The sequence below is a fragment of the Oenanthe melanoleuca genome, chromosome 18 (genome assembly GCF_029582105.1).
Source record: "Oenanthe melanoleuca isolate GR-GAL-2019-014 chromosome 18, OMel1.0, whole genome shotgun sequence".
Classification (NCBI taxonomy): domain Eukaryota; kingdom Metazoa; phylum Chordata; class Aves; order Passeriformes; family Muscicapidae; genus Oenanthe; species Oenanthe melanoleuca.
The window spans coordinates 137,055-155,934 of record NC_079351.1 but is presented as its reverse complement, the minus strand read 5'-3'; the positions used below and the strand labels follow the sequence as shown (position 1 = coordinate 155,934).

Below are 18,880 nucleotides of genomic sequence, written 5' to 3'. Positions count from 1 at the left end.
GCGCGATCTCTCCGCGCTCCGCTGCCCAGCACCGAGGGAACGCAGCACGAAGCCCTCTCCTGGCTCATCCACAAGACAGACACACAGAGGTGAAGTTTCGTGGCTCTCACTCTGGACTTAAGTAGCGTTTGAGACTTTTTAGTCCGATGAAAAAGACCTGCCAGCTCTACGCTCTCGAAATTGCTGTTGAAGATGACAGTTAAAATCCTCAGTATCACAATTCTTTGGCTGTACTCTGTTAAGAAGCAGCTACAAGGATTCTTCTCATACATCTCTGTTCTCCACATCCCAGTCATTGAGCTTACTTGCTTTTTTGGCCCTTGGCAGCATATGAGCCTGAGATAAAGACAAAGTTTTCTGGATTAGGGGGTTTATTGTTGATGCAGAGAACATGAGAAGAAATGTGATAAAACGCAGCCTTCGACATATTTAAATATTTATTTTATAGAATCACTTTATGTATGAAAAAGTAGTTTGATAAAAAAGCTGCATCCTGATAGATCCACATAGCTCACTGTATTCTCAACACAAGAAACCTTGGACTGAGCCTGAAGATGCTGAGCAGTTTCCTGTTGTCCTGCAGGAGAACATGGTCCTTTTTTAATTTCATAAACACACTCCCAGCTCAGAGGGCACTACCTCTTTGGCACACTTAGTGTCACCAGTGACCACAGTGTGAAACTTCTACCATTTAGTTTTGCTGCCATCACTATAAAGTATTGTAATTTTGAAACTGCAGTTTGTCACAACTGCTGCCCAGTCCTTGCTTGGTCTGTGTCTGCTTCCAGTGGAAGGGGAAGAAAAGTTCCAACAGAAGAGTTCAGAAGCAGTGCTTGAAGACAAAATCACCTCAAGAGCTCATGAAGTTTCACAGTTTTCTGCTACAAGACTCTAAAACAAAAAATCTAACAAGTGTTTAAAAAAAAAAAATATGGATAGCAGGAACCTCCAGAACTATTAGTGACAAATAATTACACCACAGGATGCCTCAATTCTAGTTAGCAGAAGACCTAATAAAGAGGTAGAACATACTATTCCACACATTCTCTTCTGTTTTCTGTGACAGGCACACCTGTAACACTGACAGCCCATTATGGAACAGCCAGTGAGCTAGCTGGGCTTTGATCCAGATCCCTGCAGCTTTCTCATTTCCATACCTCACATGATAGAAAGGATAAATACAAGAATGAGCTGCAGGACTGTAGTGAGTAGCAGTCAGCTTGTTTGCTCCTCAGTGGAACTACATAAAATCATGCAAAGAGGACAATGTACTGAGGTAAACACTGAAAGGTTTGTTAAAATGCAGGGAACATGTTACATTTCAGGAGGCTGACACCTGTGCTAAGTGGCATACTTGAATACACTACAGGCATTTGCCAGGAAGTTAAATAACTAGCTGAAGACCACAGTACAACTAAGTACAGCTGTTTAGAAACCTGAAAATTCTGCTAGGTCCACAATCAAGCCAGTAATCATAGCTCCAGACCATACAAAGGCATGTTATTATTCTTCCCTTAATTTGGCCTCATAGTCTAGACTAAACTAGCAAGTATTTTTTGTAAGAGTAAACAGTGATTTTGCAAAGGTATTTTTCTAAGGTGTTCTTCAGGTCAGGTAGGGCCAAAGTCTGGGCTAACAAAAAAGTAAACACATGGAGCCCCATTCCTTCCACTTTCAAAACTAAGTTTACTTTCTTTAAAAAGCAGCAACAGATGACACTGCTAGAACACTGAACTTCTGTTTAGGAGTGTGCAACCTCATTTTACTGACTGCATGAACTATGTGTTGAAATATTAAGGAGTTAAAACAAACACTGATCTTGACTTTATGGTAATTAAGAGATTATCTGAAGCTGGAGTAACCATGGTCATATAATTAAAGGTCCTCAAATGATACCATCAAAACCCTCCTTGGTATTCCTCCCCCCTCACACTGCTTCAGAAATGTTTTTGCCAGCACAAGCTTCTCCAAATCATGTGACCAACTACAGGCCAAGTGGGAGGAACAACAACCACCTTGTCAGGCAAATATTTCTTCAATATCAATTATCAAGGGAATAGATCATAATCATCATCCATTGCAATTCAGTTGGCTTGAGAGGCAGGTCTGACAATTACCTCCACAGGAGGTACACATGGATGACAGGGGAGAATGTACACTGTAAGCTACTTATTCAGTCCTTAGTAAGCTTACCCTCCTACAGGGTTTTCTCATGACAAAGACTTCCAGCTTTGTTTACCTTAGTGATTCCAGGATTTCTGTATTTTGGCCCATTGGAGTTTTAATCTGGAAGGCCACAGAAGCTCTTAAATAATTCTGTTCCCAAGAAAGATGAGTGAAAACTTCCCTTCTCTTGTCACCATGGGGACTACAGTCTGCTCTAGCACTCCAGCTTCAAGACAGTGGCTTCCAATAACCCCTAAGGGTAGTAAGAACACACTCACTCCCAGTACTGCATTTCCTCAGATGTGTCCAAGCACAGGTTCACATGACATCAGATGAAAGTGTGAGTGACTCACACACACACAGGACTCATCTTATGAAGAGCCACTAGACAAAAGAACAAAGATTCTTCTTGGAATGTCCCAGGCTGCAGCTGAACAAACCACACCTTATTGCTTTTCTATACAGAGTCTGTCTACCTCCTTTGTAGATACCACTGGTTGTCTCCCAGAAGAAGAATTAAATCAGCAAAAAACTCCACAACTCCTGCCTTATGTAAACTAGCTAAGACATAGGTGTCAGTGGCTGGTCAAGCATTATGACATCTTCTTAGCAGGGCACCAAATAGTGTCAGGATAAAGCAGACAATGGACAGATTTAAATCTATATTAAAAAAAAAAAAAGAAAAAGAAAAAAAAGAAAAGAGAGCATTAGATTGGACTTCTCCATACATGGAACATACTAGCATTGCATGTGAAGCAGTCTGATGGAGCAGAGGGTGGGTCTACCTGCTTTTGGCACAGTAACAAGAGCTGACATGAGAAAATAACCCCATTAGTAGGTCTGATCATCTTAAAGATGACCAACGTGAACAAGGTAGGGAGATTTTGTTTTGGAAGTGGACACTAACCGGGTTGGATCTTGCTGAAGGCCAAACACTCCTCCCACACTCACGACATTGTGTTTGTTCTCAGGGTCGCCGTAACTCAGGGTTACCTGTAAAAACAAGTAAGTACTCAGAACTTGTAACACCAATGCAGAAAACCAGGGTGGAGGTAGCAGGGTTATTAAGGAGGTACCAAGAAAGTCTCCAAAGATGCTGTCTAATCTGAACATGGATCACATTTGGAGGACAGCAGTTAGTTCTGACATAAGCAGCACTGGTGCTGAATGGCCCTAAGGGCAATGTGGGAGAACACAGAACATCTGAAAATTGCATTGCCCTGAAGGACAAAATGAATTTAAATTGTATACTTTGTAAGGATATTAATCCTGCTGCTGTCTGTACCTTCATTAAATAACACGTTCATCCTCACCAGACACTGTCTGAAGTCTGCAATATTTTAGCACAGGGGGAAAATATAAATATTTGCATGTTAAATGGCATGGAAAGGATTGTCATGTTTCAAATCTGGAACAAAATTCATATCTTTGGAATCCCAAACGAGGGCTGCTCCTCCACACAAGCACTGCATTAAGAATTTTTTAGGTGTAAGGTAGAATAAGACTTATGTTTTATTTATAACTGTATATTTCCTGGGTTTTGGGTTAGCTGTCTTCATCTCATGGAACCAATGATCACCAGTGAAACAATGTATTCATGCTACAGACAAATTCACTAACATGAAGGAGGATGACATCATGGTGGAATTCAGCCCCAAGGGCACATTTCTGCTGCCTAATACAATTGCCAGAAAAATATAAGCACACAGCATGCAGGGGCAAAACCACGCTCCTGTTTCCTTATGGTGCCAAACAGTGTGATGCAGGCAACACTGCTGGATGGCCTTTGGCTCCATCTACTGCCTGGGAGCTAAAATGTCTCCCAGCAATTAAAAAACAACTTGATTTTTCAGAAGCAACTTTAAGTTTCTTAAGATTCAGATAAATTATTCTTTAAAACGATCAAACATTTAATTATGTCTCAGCTATTGAAGAAGTACTTATACAGCTGCCTTAGGCAAAACCAGGAAGACTACTTTGCAAACTTCTACACTTTCTGCTACTGCTACACGCAAAAAGCCAGGGCTTAGAAGGAGATGGGGAACACCCTACCTAAGCTTCATGAAGCAGAATGTGTCCCCAGAGGAGGGGACAGCTCCATGATCTGGTTGGCCAGGGTGAAACTGTGCTTTTTACCTAAATGAAGGAACTGAGCAGGACACAGCTCTCAGTGAGTCAGCAGATATCTTTCTTTGCTGAAGAGTGCCAAGTCTATGCAGAGTATTCTTTCTGATCAGACCGAGGTGTAATTAGAAGAACAGGACACAAGGCATAGTCCTACCTGCTGCAGCACAGACTCGCCCTGCAGTCTCTGCAGGTTTTCCAGGTGGGAATGGAACAAAGGGCTGTGCAGCAGCTTCACCTCCAGCAGCCCTTCGATGATGTAGCCGATTGTGCAGTCATCAGGAAGACGCACTCTTTCTGCGGTACTAATGAAATTGCCCAGGCTGTGACAGAGAGCAAAGGACACAAGCCAAAACATGTTTTAAAGCCTCCCAAATATGTATTGATGGAGCTCAGCTAGGAACAGTGCTTACCTGGCCCACGGACTCATCTTCAGGGCAAGACCTCGGCTGATACAGAACCCAGCTCCACCCGTGGCGAACCAGAATTTCACGGTTGTCTTCTGAAGAGTAGAAAGAAAAACCACACAACAGTTACTGATAATCAGCTTTTTGAATTTGGCTGGGCAGGGAAGGGAACTCAAGGTTCTATTTGATATCACATACTACATCTGAGTCAGAACAAGGCTACAGATTAATCCCTATTCGTTTAGGCTGCTGAAAGCACAGCTAGCTGTTCTCTCAAATGAAACTATCTTGAAACAGACAGGAGGTAAACCATCAAATTAGCATAAGAGAAGTAACACACATGAAATGGAAAAATGATAGTCCCATCTCTAATTCCCTATGCTCCCTGTTAATTTTAAGCAAGGGTCATGGCTAGCTCAGTGTTACTGAGGATGCCAAAAGTGGTGCATATATATATTGGCCCCATGTCCAAGGAGACTCTTTTGTTGTGCAGTCTTCCCTAACAAGCTGCTTTATAACTGACCTTCTGGCTGGTGTATCGGATACCTCTTTAAAGAGACCTGCCAGTGCAGGCGACCTGGTTAGGACGTTTTCCTTAGCACTTGTATCTTGTGATTGAGATACGTTTGCTTCCGGTTCTTAAAAACCTGGTAACCACTTTATATTGGAAATGCTTTATCTCTCCAGAAAGCTCTTGTCACCCATGTGAGGTTGGTTCAAGATGATAACAATGTGTGTGATACTGCACTCCAAATAAAAAAAACCTTGAACTTCTACCAAACTCCCAAGCCCTAAAATAAGGAATACTGCCCCCAAAGCCATTAAAGAAAAAGTAAAGAGTCAAGGTGGAGAGGCCCTACGAAGCTCAGTGTGAGGGAGATTACAGCACATGTGAGTAAAGGAACAGAAACAGCCATCCAGGAGACAGCCTCCATTGCAATGCATATCTCCATTACAATGCATACAACATCAGAGTGAAGGTACATTTAACCCAACAACCTGCTTCAGAAATTTACCATCACCAGGTTCATTTCTTGCAGATTAAATCACTTGGGTCTATGGGGGAATCCTATGAATTGTCAAGTTTTAAAGGCTTAGAAGATCAGGCTGTCTCTCAGACAAACTGAAAAAGTTTTCTTACTGATCCATCACTTTGGACATGGTCAGCTGCCTCGATGGGGTGGTCCAGACTTGGTCGCCCCACATAGACATCCTGGCTGTGTGAGAAGGCAGACAAGAGATGTAGGAGAGTCCGAGGGTTCACATAATTGTCATCGTCCACATGGCAAAACCATCTTCAAACAAAACAAAGTGAGAAGTTATAGGGACAAAGAAATGAGTTATAGGTTTACAGCTGAGTCATAGTGTTTCAGGCTTGGAGCAGAAAGTATTTCTTATTGTCCCAAATTACAGAATAGGAAAGATGAAAGCACCCACAGATGCTAAATCTGTAAAGAGGTTGAAATTAATAACCCCCTTAGATTATAGTCCTTCCCACCTTCAAGAGATGCTTGTTTATAAACACTGCTTTGTGCTGTACTCCCTCTCCTGCACTCATCCCCACATTTTAGCTAATTCCCTAATGGAACAGAGACGGTTACTCAAGTTTCCTGTGAGCACAGAACTGGAAGAAATAAAGTCAATCAGAACAATGTGTTTCACTTACTTTTGCCCAGATTCCAGGAATTTATCATATTCCACAGACATCTTGCAGCAGAGAGCTTGCCGGGTATGGACAGCAGAACAGTTGGTGTTGATCATATGATCCCCTGAAAAAATAAATAACAGCCTTTTCAGGTTTGAGAAGCATGTGTAGTCAAAAAAAGACTACACTAGTGCACACTTGGCACTAACACTGTACATCTGAGGTGCACACATGGAGAAGAAACTGCAGGACAGGCAGGGCTCACAGGTTATCCATCTGCCATGTAAGCTGCAGGGGTCATAAAACTGTGTGAGTGCAAAAAAACAAGTGAGGGGGTATAAATAGTGGAATGAGATGTGCACAAAGGAAATATCTACTGTAACTTTGGACCACATAAACTTAAGCTTACTAACAAGAAGAAAGGGGGTGCAAAGGTAAACCCAGTATTCTGGAAGTTCCAGGCATCTTGTCCAGGTGGCAATTAGGGAGAAATTTTCTCTATTTCTCCCATCTTAACTTCCCTAATTGCTTGTACAGCATAAAATAAGGACTTCTATAAAAAGTATGAAAGAAACAAAACTCAGTTATAACAGACAGTGTGCATCTATGCTGCTACACAGCTCACCTGCTTTCTGGCGAAGCTCCCGATCCTCCCAGTCCGTGAATATAAATGTCTGTGGGAGACAAAAATGGTGTGTCCACATTTAAGAACTTCAGATTCTAATCTTAAATTTGCTCAGTCAGAATTCAGAATGTTTTGTCTGTCTTGGTCATTTGTTTCACAGTATCCAGTGGAATGGGAGAGGGAGCAGCGGTGCATCAAACTTCAACCCCTGCCTTATTTGTGACATTTTTTCATTATAAACCAGAAAAGTGTCATTTCAATAAAACAGGCTGTATTTTACCCTTGTTTCAGGGTACAAACAACCAATTTCCAGACAGAAAGAATTTTGGTCTTTTTTGGTACTACCTCCTTTCTCTGGCTAGGAATCATCCACAGCTGTCAAGCAGGTTAAGAAGAAAGAATGCAAGTCAGGGTGGGAAGTGGCAGGTGGTTAACACTGTCTTGTACCAACTTCTGAACAAAATTAATTAATACACTTGAATGGACTGAAATTCTGAAACAAGGGAACAAATTTTACATTCTACAGAAAAACTTAGGTGGCTGAACTACTTAGTCCAAAATATCAGCTTTGATGAATCATTATCTAGAATCTTTCACTATCGTGAAAGCACATTCAACAGTCATACAAAAATCAGCGAACTACATCTGCTTGGATTACCGATCCCATATTACAGGTAACTAGCTTAATCAGCAACGAACTCTTTTACAAACATGTTCACACCAGCCGTTTATATAAGACAACCTCCCACAGTCTTACAAAGAAAGCCGCATTTAACAGAAGTGAGAAAAATCTCCGTGAGAGTGCAGCAGCTCTCCTGGAAAGCGCAGGGCCGAGGCTGCCGGCCGGCGAAGTCTCACCTGTCCCCTCGCCTGGGAGATCCAGGTTTGGAGGAGCAAGTCCAGCCGGCTCCTATGGTATTTCCTCGTGGTCTTCACCGCAATAAAGATGTCCTTCAGCTCCAGGCTCTCCCGGGCCGAGCTGCCGGCAGCCCCTCCGCGGCCTCTCCGCGCCAGCTGCGGGCTGCCCGCCAGGCCGGCGCCGCGGCGGGGCGGGGGCGCGCTGGGCCCGGCGGCGGGCGGCGGCCGGGGCGCGGCGGGGCGCTGCCCCCGCGGCAGCAGCAGCAGCAGGAGGGCGGCGGCGCCCAGGGACAGCAGGACCCCGGCCCTGCGCAGCCCCAGGCAGGGAGCGCTCATGCTGCAGCCCCGCGGGCCCCCGCCGCAGGGCGCGGCCACCTCATGGCCCCGCACTCTGGGAGGTGGCGACGGCCCCGGGAGGGAGCGCCCGGAGGTCGTCGCGCCGCCGCCGCCGCCGCCGCGGGGCCGAGCGGGGCCGCGGCCCCTTTAAGAGCTTCACCTGTCGGCCGCGGCCTGGCCGCGCCGCGCGGCCCGGAAACGGAAGCGGAAGCGGGGCGGGAGGGGCGGGCGGCCGGAAGCGGCGGCGTGAGGGGAGGATGCCGCTGCCAGTCCAGGTCTTTAACCTGCAGGTATGGGGCGGCTGCGTCCCTTCGGCCCGGCCCGTCGGGCCTCGCCGCGCTCCGTCGCGGTTCGCGTCCCTCCCACGCGGGGTCTGGGACCCCAGCTCAACCGCGGCCTCCGGGGGCGCCGTGCGGCCTTCTCCTTGGGCTCCACGGGAAGGGAGCGGCTCTCGGCTGGCCCCGGGCCCCCGCTCGCCCTTCCATCAGGTCTATGTCGCTTCCGCTGCCATTCGCGAGGAGCAGTGCTCAGCTGAGCATCCTCCGGCGCCCGTGGCGTCCCCCGCCGCGGCGGTGGCCCCCTGTTTGGTTCCCGCCTTGTGCGTGCCGTAGGCAGCGCTGGAGTGGTGGCGGAGGGTACGGGGAGATGGCCCAGTGACAGGGAACTGAGAGTCTGCAGTGCAGGGGAGAGCCCCGGGCGCGCCGAGGGGGTCGGTGACGCTAGGTACTTGTGAAGGCTGTCCTTTGCAAAATTTAGTAGTAACAATTCTGTGTCAGGGCATGGGACTTCGGGAAAGTGAGGCGAGGATGAGGGGCAGTTCAGCATAAAGCTCAGCTCTTTCATTAGTGAGAGATCTGTACTTCACTCCCTCCAGCAGCAGGTCCTAGCTGTGTCTGCCGGCAGCAGGAGATTCAGCTCAGGCAGCAGTTCATCTGCTTGTGTGCGGCCTGCTGAGGTACCCTAACAGAGTACCCGGTGGGGCTCAGGAAATCTTGACGAGTGGTTGTTATAGTATTCACTTTGTGAGTAGTTTTTAAGTCAACCTTGCATCTTCCCTTCAAAATAAAGAGCTTGAAAATGTTTGAGTTTGCTTGTCCTACTGGGACTTTCAGCCCACTAGTGTTTTTCCTTGTCTGGGAGTTAACTGGGAAATGCAGGGTGCAGCCTCTCAGCGGAGCAAGACACAATTTGTTGTTTCACCAGCTGGAATTATAGTTACTTTTGTACTGCTGTTTTCTGAGGAGTCTGTAATTGAGTTTTTACTATGGTAGGCAAGCACAGCCTAAGCAAACTAACCTTAGCATTTAGTGTTTGTGATATAAGAAAATATAAAAGGTAGATAAAAGTGGAAAAAAGTAATGGTCTCAGCATATGGTGGAGTATTGTTTTTATGCACAGGTTGCCTGAGGGGTGATCTAGGCAATCAGACTTTCCTCTGCATCCTCCCTCCCTCCCTCCCTCCCTCCCTTCCTTTCCTTCATTATGAAACTAGGAAACAAACGTTTTTATGCTTCACTTGCTTTTACTTCAGATTTTGGGAGATTTCGGTGTTGAAATGTATTATTTGATATGTACCAGTTTGTGAGAGAATAAAACCCCCAGACTGTGGGTGATTGTAATTTTTAGAGATAGGAAATCTGGATCTGCCCTGTTCCTTCTCACAAAAACCCCAACCAAACAAACAACTCAGTCAAAAAAACACCTCGATATCTAATTTTTTTTAACAGACAGTAAAATCAGTAAAAATATGGAAATAATCAGATGTGTACAGGGGCAGGGTATTTGGCATGTCTCTCTTATGTGAGATCCACTTTTGCAGTTTATACCAAATCAAGCTTATATAAATATGTGCACAAAATCAGCATTCTATAAGAAGATTTTCAGCTAAGTTTTTCTCACTTTAAATGGGTAATTCTTAGGACTGTTCAGCACACTTTGACTAGGAGGAGACAAAGAATTTTGTGCCAGCAGATGAGTTAGTTTGTGGAATGGGATAGCAAGGTGGTCTTACCTGGACTACATGCAGGGGCTGTGGCAGTGCAGCTGTGCTGAAGTCACTGCGTTGATGTGAGTACCTATGGCTCAAATCAGTGCAGGATATAGTGGGAGAATAAAAGTCTGTTGTTTCTCCAAAAGAGGTTCTATCTGAGCAATTTTACTTGAAAACTACAGTAAGATAGTTTGACTAATGGCAGATCCCTGCGGTGCAGACAGATTATTCCATGGTTTGTTGGAAACTCTGAAACTGTCATTCTGCATTCTGTTCTTTATGGTTTTTAATACTTCTAAGAAGTGTAACAGGTTTCGCCTCTTTCCCCCCCCAACCCCCAAAATATTGCTTCTAAGTATTAAGGCAATTTTGAAAGGTTGTGGTGAGTTTTTTGGTGTGTTTCGCCTTTTGGAACTTCTTGAGCTCTTGCTCAAGGAAGAGAAATGGAATGCGTATGCATACCTCAGATACTTTGTAGAATCAGATTTATCGACCCCTTCACTTTTTTGCTCAATAATTTACCAACCCAAATAAACTGCTCTATGTAAACGCTAAGCCATGCTGCTGCTTGCATTAGACCAAGCATCACACTGTCTGGTGGTGTTGCTGGAGAAAAATCCTAATAATATTAAAAGACTGAGGAGTGCTTTTTCATTTTTAAAATCTAACACGTATTTAAGCAAGTCCTTAATAGATTGAATTTCATAGTTATTTCCTGTTCAAATGTAACAGGATACTTTTGACCTGGGTTTGCTATTTCAGGGTGCAGTGGAGCCCATGCAGATTGACGTAGATCCACAAGAAGATCAGCAAAATTCACCTGATATCAACTATGTGGTGGAGAACCCCACGCTGGTACGTGCTGCTGAGGGCTGTGGGAACATTTCTTGCGTGTGGTCGCTTCCTTTAAGAATTTTGAAAAAATCCCCTCTGAAAAATCTTAAAGCTGATTAGTCTTAACCAAAAGCATCACAACTGAAATTTTAAGAAGGTAAATTGCAATGTAGAGCGTATTTCTGAGGAGATAATTAATGTTTGAAGAAAGCAGACATGAACTAATCTTACTGGTTTTGGAGTCATGCTACCCTCCTTGAGGGTGCGAAGTCAGCAGGAAAACCTGTGCGGGTCACAGTGTAGTAGCGTGGTTGCATGTGTCCATTTTCACCTTCTGAGGGCGGGTTTTGTTGGCAGGATTTGGAGCAGTACGCATCCAGCTACAGCGGGCTGATGCGCATCGAGCGGCTGCAGTTCATCGCTGATCACTGCCCACAGCTGCGCGTGGAAGCTCTCAAGATGGCTCTGTCATTTGTCCAGAGAACTTTCAATGTCGATGTGTATGAAGAAATCCACAGAAAGCTGTCTGAGGCCACGAGGTACTAAGAGGCCGTGGGGACCTGGGGAGCTTTCCTGACAGAGTTAGGAGTGATATGCTGCAGTGGAGGACTTTGCATATAATACCTGCATGTACCTTACACAAATTGTCTTTGCCCTTAGAATTTAATTGCGGTAAGATGGGTGTGCGTGCTTTTCTAAAAGATAGAGCACAGAAGGTATTGTCTCGTTCTGAAATTTTTGTGCTCTAAAAAGCTGCAGGTAGATATTGAGATGAGTTTAGTCCTTGCAACTGCCTCAAATAGTAATGCACATACGTTTTTCCTGCGGTAGATTATGAAGATGTGTTCTAGATACTTTTGTTTTCATTAGTTACAACCTAGTCTAACTCTTTGCCTTGTTTTGGTTTGTTCTTTCCTTTCTTCTCCGCCTCTAAAAATGAGTTTGCTGTTAAGGATAACCTTTGGTATCTCACTTATCCATGCATACTTCCCATCTTTGCATTATTTTTGTTGCTATGCTTATTTCATGATTTATTCTCTGTTTTGCATGGGGAGTCTTTACCGCATGTGTGACATCCTATGATCATTAGGATAATTTGTGAAGTATTTGTTAAAATCTGTGATGCTTGTGTTACTGTTTACAGTGGTGATTTTAGCAATATGTTTCTTTTTTCCCCACTACCCTTATTTTCTCTCTGGTCTATTTTGTGTATGCAGTACTGTTTGTTAGGGTAACAGTGCCAGGCACTTAGCAGACCTCTGTTTTGAAATGTATTCAGCCTAATAGACTCATTCAAATACTTTCCTTTCAGAGAACTGCAAAATACACCTGATGCTGTCCCTGATAGTGGAATTGAACCCCCTCCTCTTGACACAGCTTGGGTTGAAGCTACACGCAAAAAAGCTCTTCTTAAACTGGAGAAACTTGATACAGATCTGAAAAATTACAAAGGGAACTCCATCAAGGAGAGTATCAGGTGAGATGCAAAAGGCTCTGCCTGGAGCAAGGAAGAGCATTTTGCTCTTCCATGCACTTAACATGGGATGTGCCCTTAGGTCAGTGTGTTGAGTTACTTGTTTAGAACAAACTGATATTGTCCCTTTCTGAGCATACAGTTCATTGACGTTATAATTCCCATCCTCCAGGAGAGGCCATGATGATTTAGGTGATCATTACCTGGACTGTGGAGACCTTAGCAATGCTCTCAAGTGTTACTCACGAGCCCGTGATTACTGCACCAGTGCTAAACATGTCATCAACATGTGTCTCAACGTCATCAAGGTAGGAGGATTTGCAGGTGAAGATACCTGGTGTCTTTCTGATGCTTGCTGTGAAGTTGCTCCCCCACACTTGGCTCTTGTGTCGGCAATGATGTGGCTTATCTAAGGAGTGCCAGTTATCCATGCCTGCCCCACACTGTTTCTGGCTCTCTGCAGGTCAGTGTCTACCTCCAGAATTGGTCTCATGTTCTGAGCTATGTAAGCAAGGCTGAGTCTACACCAGAAATTGCAGAAGTAAGCTCCTGTTCTTTAACTTATATATATTTTCTCTTCGTTTTCTTTTTCCAAAATTTGTGAAGTGATTTCTTTCTTTCTCCCTTTATGACTTCTCTCATGATATGTGTGTACAAAATCTGACTTGTGGTGAAAATGGGTACTTCCTGTCCCCAGTTTTGCCATATTTCCGAAGACAAATAAGATTAAGTTATTTTGTTATTGAGATTGACAAGTTAATTACTAGGGTGAAATATCCCGGGGACAGTTGGAAGCAAAATAGTTTTCATACTGCTTGCTCACTACTGCTTTGTTTTATGCTTTAGCAAAGAGGAGAAAGAGATAGCCAGACACAAGCAATTCTCACCAAACTGAAATGTGCAGCAGGTGAGTCCTTCAGTTTCCTGTATGGTTTGCCTGTCTTTCTAGCTGTTAGCTATGCGTAGGGCTCTTGGGTTTATTTTTTCTCTCATATTTGACAGACTTTGTATTTCCACACCAGACATGCAAAATTTAATGAAGCTGGTAAGATAGAACTGCTGATTTTTGCCATCTCTTTCTTCTCCCTGAGTTTCTTCAGAGAGGATGCCTGTGTGAGTCAATGTAGTTCAAAGGATGCTTGATACAGTCTGAAGATCTTGTTTTACTTCAGTAGTGAAGCCACTAGCAACCGTGTGGGGGCCTTTCCTACTCCCCAGATTTTTCTATTTTGTATACTGTCATAAAAAAAGGACTAACTTTTTCTGGTTCCTAGGCTTGGCTGAGCTAGCTGCCCGGAAGTACAAACAGGCAGCAAAGTGCTTCTTGTTGGCATCATTTGATCACTGTGATTTCCCTGAGGTGAGGACCAAGAGGGAGCTGTGTGCAGGTCTTAGAGGGGATATAGTTCTTCTAATTACTGGATTGTAAAATTCAGCTATTGTAGTTACTCTTGCAGCATTCCTGTACAGTTTGGTGCTGTGAACTGAGCTGATTGGTTGGTTTTTGGGTTTTTTTAAGTCTCTCTTCTTGGCTTCTCTAAATGTTCTACTCTAGATCACATAAGAATTATCTGTGAGATTTATAAATCTGTGTTGCTCAGTCAACCAAAACCTCCTGAAATTGGTGTCTGCTCTCTTAGCAGTGTTGCTACTCTGGCCCTGTCACCCCACCCCCTGGGTGAGAGCAAGCTGAGTGCTACCACTGCATTTGATAAGGGCTAATCTTGTCACTGCATAAAATAAAGGCCTGGGGTAGAAGACTCAATGCCACCCTTGTGCTGTTTTGGTAGTTAGTGACAGCTCGTGCTCTGTCTCTCCCTCTCTCTGTAGCTGTTATCTCCCAGCAATGTGGCTGTGTATGGTGGGCTCTGTGCCCTTGCTACGTTTGACCGTCAGGAACTGCAACGAAATGTTATCTCTAGTAGGTGAGTGGTGCCCTGAGTGATATTTGTATGTATTGGACATCTTTTGGAGCGTGGGACTTTGGTTAAGAGTGGATTCTGACAGGAGTATTTCTCATACAGGGGAGAAAGAATCACTGAGCCTTAGTTTGGCTTTAGCATTAAGTGGTGTTTCACTGTCTAAAACAGAGTGGTTAATCACAGCTGGAATTTTCCTAGTGTAAGTTTCCCACCCAGCTTAAATCCAGCATCTGCATAGCCCAGTTGTCTGTCTCCATTAGTTCGTATAGTTCATAATAGTTCATATGAGATACACAGCCCCCTGTCAAAGACAGTAGTTAGGATGATTTGCCTTCACATTGCCCCTTGTTTCGGTGTACGGAACCATTTAGTAATTAGTACACATTGGAGTGTAATCTAACTGACATACAGAAGATTAAGAGAATTACAGTCTTTGGAAGAAAATGGATATTTGTGTGTCATAGATTGAGTTGCAATGACACTGAATTCCTGTCAGCTAGATGTACAGAAGCAGTAATCTTAAATTGCTGTGGAAAAGGGGTTGTTACCCTTTTTTATGGGCTGATACATAGGGTGAGATACCAAGGTTTAAAAATCTGATGGAGAGCTGGGAGTGTGCTGAGTAAAAGTATAAATCCCTAAGATTTACCACACTCACAAAAGGTTGTTTCTCTGAGAAATATTCATGCTTGGCTTGTCTATGGCATGCTGTACTTAATGAAGGCTGTGCTTTGAAAGGGGACACAGAACTGGCAGCACAGACTACAGCATGGCATTTGTTTGCTGGTGATGTATCTTGATTTTGACCTATTCACATTCATGATTTTGTTTTGTGTGGACAAACACTTCTGTTACTTGATCTGTCAAAAGTCTTTTGTCTTCCTTCATCACAGCTCTGATGCTGTGCTGTATCTCTGTTCCAGGCTCCCAGCCTTGCTGAAATGTGCTGTCTGGTCTGTTAGAGGATAAAGTCTTGGAGTCTTTGAATGATAGTGAGGGTTTTTAACCTTGCGACTTGGAGTGATGGGGTTATGGGGTATTTAAATGGCAGGTTCCCACATCTGATCACTGCCATTTGTATCTATAGCTCCTTCAAATTGTTTCTGGAGCTGGAGCCACAGGTTCGTGACATCATCTTCAAGTTTTATGAATCTAAATATGCTTCATGCCTGAAGATGTTGGATGAGATGAAGGTGAGTTGCAGGAGAGCAGCACAGAGCAGACCCTAAAAGTTTTCTTTGCCTAGCCTTTTGTGAGAAGGAGTGATTGTCAAAAGTAGATACTAAATGTTCAGCTCTTCTGATGTGGTGCATGGAAACTGGGAGTAGTTTATTAGTGGAGAGAAATTATAAACGTTTTAAACATAATCCTAATTCTTTTATGCATTCTTGTTTTATTGTATTGTCTTGCTGTAGTGTAATATTCTTAAGGTTTAAGTATATACCCATAAATGTTTCAGAACACAGGAATAATATATTTTTCTGGATTGCTTCTCAGCTTCTGATGTGGTTTATTGTCTTGCACAGGACAACCTGCTGCTAGATATGTACCTTGCACCTCATGTCAGGACACTTTATACCCAGATTCGAAATCGTGCCCTTATCCAGGTAATTGTTGGTGTCATCCCAGAGGTGGATAAACAAGGGAGATAGGCCATCTCTTTGCAATTGCTTTTCCCCTCATTTCTTAGAGGGTGGAGAGTGCCCTTGGAAAATGAGTATTTTTTTCTTCTTAGTACTTCAGCCCCTATGTGTCAGCAGACATGCGCAAGATGGCCACTGCTTTTAACACCACAGTGGCTGCTCTGGAAGATGAACTCACTCAGCTGATTTTGGAGGGACTGATCAATGCCAGAATAGACTCTCACAGTAAGGTGAGTGCATTTCACCCATGGATTAGAGACTGAACAGGTTTGCTAATCTTAGAAACCCTCCATTCCCGAGACACTTGGAAGGTGCAGTCATCTCTCGGGCCTGGTGTGTTAAGTAGGGGTGAGCTGTGTGTGACCTCAGGCTCCATAATGCCTTAGCTGTTTGCCTGCTGTGGAACCCTGGCACAGCTGCACGTACAGCTCTCTGTATTGGTTACAGATCCTGTATGCTCGAGATGTAGATCAGCGCAGCACAACTTTTGAGAAGTCTCTGCTGATGGGCAAAGAGTTCCAGCGCCGTGCCAAAGCCATGATCCTGCGCGCCGCCGTCCTGCGCAACCAGATCCACGTCAAGGTGTGGGCCTGCCAAACACACTTAAAGGCACTGCTCAGGTTTTCATTTGTCTTAAAACTGAAACTGTGAAAGTTGGTGAATTGAAGATTTTGGAAGGGAATGAATCTATCATGTTCCTGATTGGACAAATTCTTCCAGTAGTAAATACTAAATGTATGAGGAACAGATGTTTCTAGCCAGTACACTAACCTGCTCGTACAGCTCAGAATCTCCTTTGAAGTACATATGCTTGGGTTATTTCTGAATAACTCTTTTGGTCCAGTCCTCGACCGACATATCTTTTCCCTTCTCAATAAGGATTGTTTGAAGTACTTTTTTCAGCAGAGGAAGTAAAAAATCCATTAATTGTTAGGAGTATTCCTTCTGGGTTGCAGTTTGAAAAAGATGCCTTTAGGGAGGATAGGCCATCTGCACAGAATGTGTTAATTTCTATAGTATATTATTCCCTGTGATTACTAAATCCAGATAGGATTAAATTTCTGGGGTCAACAGCACCTTGTACATAGTAAATAAGAGTGGCTTAAAAGTTCTAGTTTGATTTTTAAGGAAAAGTTTTTGTGAACTGTAGAAGATGTTAATACAAAACCATCATTAATGAACCTGGGGGTATGCTCTCCCCCTGCTGTCATCCTGCTGTGCTTCACCTGTACTTCATTTTGTCTCTCAGGAAGCAGGCTGCAGAATATTTGCACATCACTAACTAGTATGTGTTTTGGTCTTGTTGCAGTCTCCTCCGAGGGAAGGTAGCCAAGGGGAGCTCACTCCAGCTAACAGCCAATCCAGAATGAGCACCAACATGTGAAAAGCTTCGTGCACTACCAAAAGAAATGGTCCCTCAGGACTGTACCCAGTCTCTCACTCACTAACTGCTGAGCTTCACATACTGTCCCTATCTCCCTCACTCCTTGCTCAGATTGGGAGAGTCAGGGTTTGTGGTGGATAATATGAATATTCCAGTAACTTCAGTTCTCCTTGAAAAGACATTCTATTTAAAAACAGCATACCTGCAAATGGGTCATCATTTCAGTTTTGGTAGAAAACCTTCACTCTCCTTCCACCACTCCATAAAGAGCTATCAAGTTAATCATACAGATGCTGAGTTGAGAGTTTTTCAGCTGCTGTTAGTTTTCTTGTTTCAAAGCTGCAAAAATAGTTAGTTGAATGGACAGGCATGATATAAGATTAATTTTGCTGGCCTGAAAGTATTGCCTTGATTTTGAGCAATGCTGATCTTTCTGTTTTCCAAATAAACTTACCAAGTGCGTTGCTCTCAATTATGGCGCTAGAGTTCTGATGGGAGAGGAGATTTACTTTGAGAAACTCTTGGAGAATTTTCACCCGTGCAAGAAAACATGGCATTGCTTCCATGCATTCAGTCACAGGCCTTTATTTTTAGGGTTTTATGTTTACCTGCAGCCAGGTTCTCTCTCTCTCTCTGGTCTCTATTTTCAAAGAACTGTTTCCTGATATGTTTCTCTCTTGTATGTTACCTGGCTTTGGGGTCCAGTGTTATCATACCAGTAAATCTCTACTTCATGCAAATATTGCTGCTTGCCCAGTCTTACTGCCATAGTGTGTGATGGTTTCCCAACATGTGCAGCAATTGTTTTGGGTAGAATGGATAAATGCCATAAACCACCACTCAAGTGTTGTGGAAGCGCTGAAAAGAGTCAGTCTAGGTGCCCACTCTCCAGGTGCATTTATTCTGCTTGTCCTTTTATAAAGGGGTTAAAGGTGGCAGCCCTGTGTGTGTGTGTTCTTCCTGTGTTCATGAAAGGAGACATGCACTGTGTTTCCTGAAGTCACTGCAGCCTTGTATTCATCTAATTCATAAGGCAAGCTGAGAATTTTGATCCAGCCCTGACTGCTCTGGCAAGTGACTACAGATATTACTTTTAATGTGTTTATGCTTTTTTTTTTTTTTTTTTTTTTTAAATAAGTCGTTATATCTAGTGCATTAAACGGCAGGATTAAAAAGCTTCTGAGTATTTGGAGTTTTGTGTTAAAGTTGGGTTTTAGGCATTTTGATCTCAAACCATTGATTTTTTTGCTAAGCTTCATGATGTTTTGCAGATTATTGTGTTTTTCTTTCTGATCTGGTTGGAGATGTAGCTTGGATGAACTGTGAAAAAAGTGCAGTTCGAACAAACATTTAAACAGCAGAATCCTATAGCAACAGTGGGCTCTCCTGGCTTTCCATGCTTTTTATGGCTTAGGTGCTGAAAAAGGAAGCAATGGTTTCTGTGAGGTCATTGGTTACATTTGGCATGGAAA

General features: G+C 43.7%; 2 protein-coding genes across 4 annotated transcripts; one reads left to right on the top strand and one right to left on the bottom strand.

Annotated features, from left to right (window-relative positions):
* Nucleotides 1-419: 419 nt before the first annotated feature.
* RFNG (RFNG O-fucosylpeptide 3-beta-N-acetylglucosaminyltransferase) lies at nucleotides 420-8,161 on the bottom strand. Of its 2 annotated transcripts, none has more exons than XM_056505949.1 (8): nucleotides 7,826-8,161; nucleotides 6,968-7,016; nucleotides 6,364-6,466; nucleotides 5,839-5,992; nucleotides 4,704-4,792; nucleotides 4,448-4,613; nucleotides 3,074-3,159; nucleotides 420-2,826 (listed from the first exon to the last, which is right to left on the bottom strand). In XM_056505949.1, exons 1-8 carry the CDS (start codon nucleotides 8,159-8,161, stop codon nucleotides 2,760-2,762), a joined length of 1,050 nt encoding a protein of 349 aa, XP_056361924.1. In that variant the 3' UTR covers nucleotides 420-2,759. The 2 variants fall into 2 exon arrangements, with proteins under 2 accessions (XP_056361924.1, XP_056361925.1); XM_056505950.1 differs by having other exon boundaries at nucleotides 4,448-4,595.
* Nucleotides 8,162-8,338: 177 nt separating this feature from the next.
* Nucleotides 8,339-17,880, top strand: GPS1 (G protein pathway suppressor 1). Of its 2 annotated transcripts, none has more exons than XM_056505943.1 (14): nucleotides 8,339-8,451; nucleotides 10,914-11,006; nucleotides 11,343-11,524; nucleotides 12,298-12,462; nucleotides 12,632-12,767; nucleotides 12,923-13,000; nucleotides 13,306-13,366; nucleotides 13,734-13,819; nucleotides 14,290-14,384; nucleotides 15,469-15,574; nucleotides 15,908-15,988; nucleotides 16,117-16,254; nucleotides 16,472-16,606; nucleotides 17,334-17,880. In XM_056505943.1, exons 1-14 carry the CDS (start codon nucleotides 8,419-8,421, stop codon nucleotides 17,406-17,408), a joined length of 1,464 nt encoding a protein of 487 aa, XP_056361918.1. In that variant the 5' UTR covers nucleotides 8,339-8,418; the 3' UTR covers nucleotides 17,409-17,880. The 2 variants fall into 2 exon arrangements, with proteins under 2 accessions (XP_056361918.1, XP_056361919.1); XM_056505944.1 differs by lacking the exon at nucleotides 8,339-8,451 and adding an exon at nucleotides 9,036-9,183.
* Nucleotides 17,881-18,880: the final 1,000 nt, after the last annotated feature.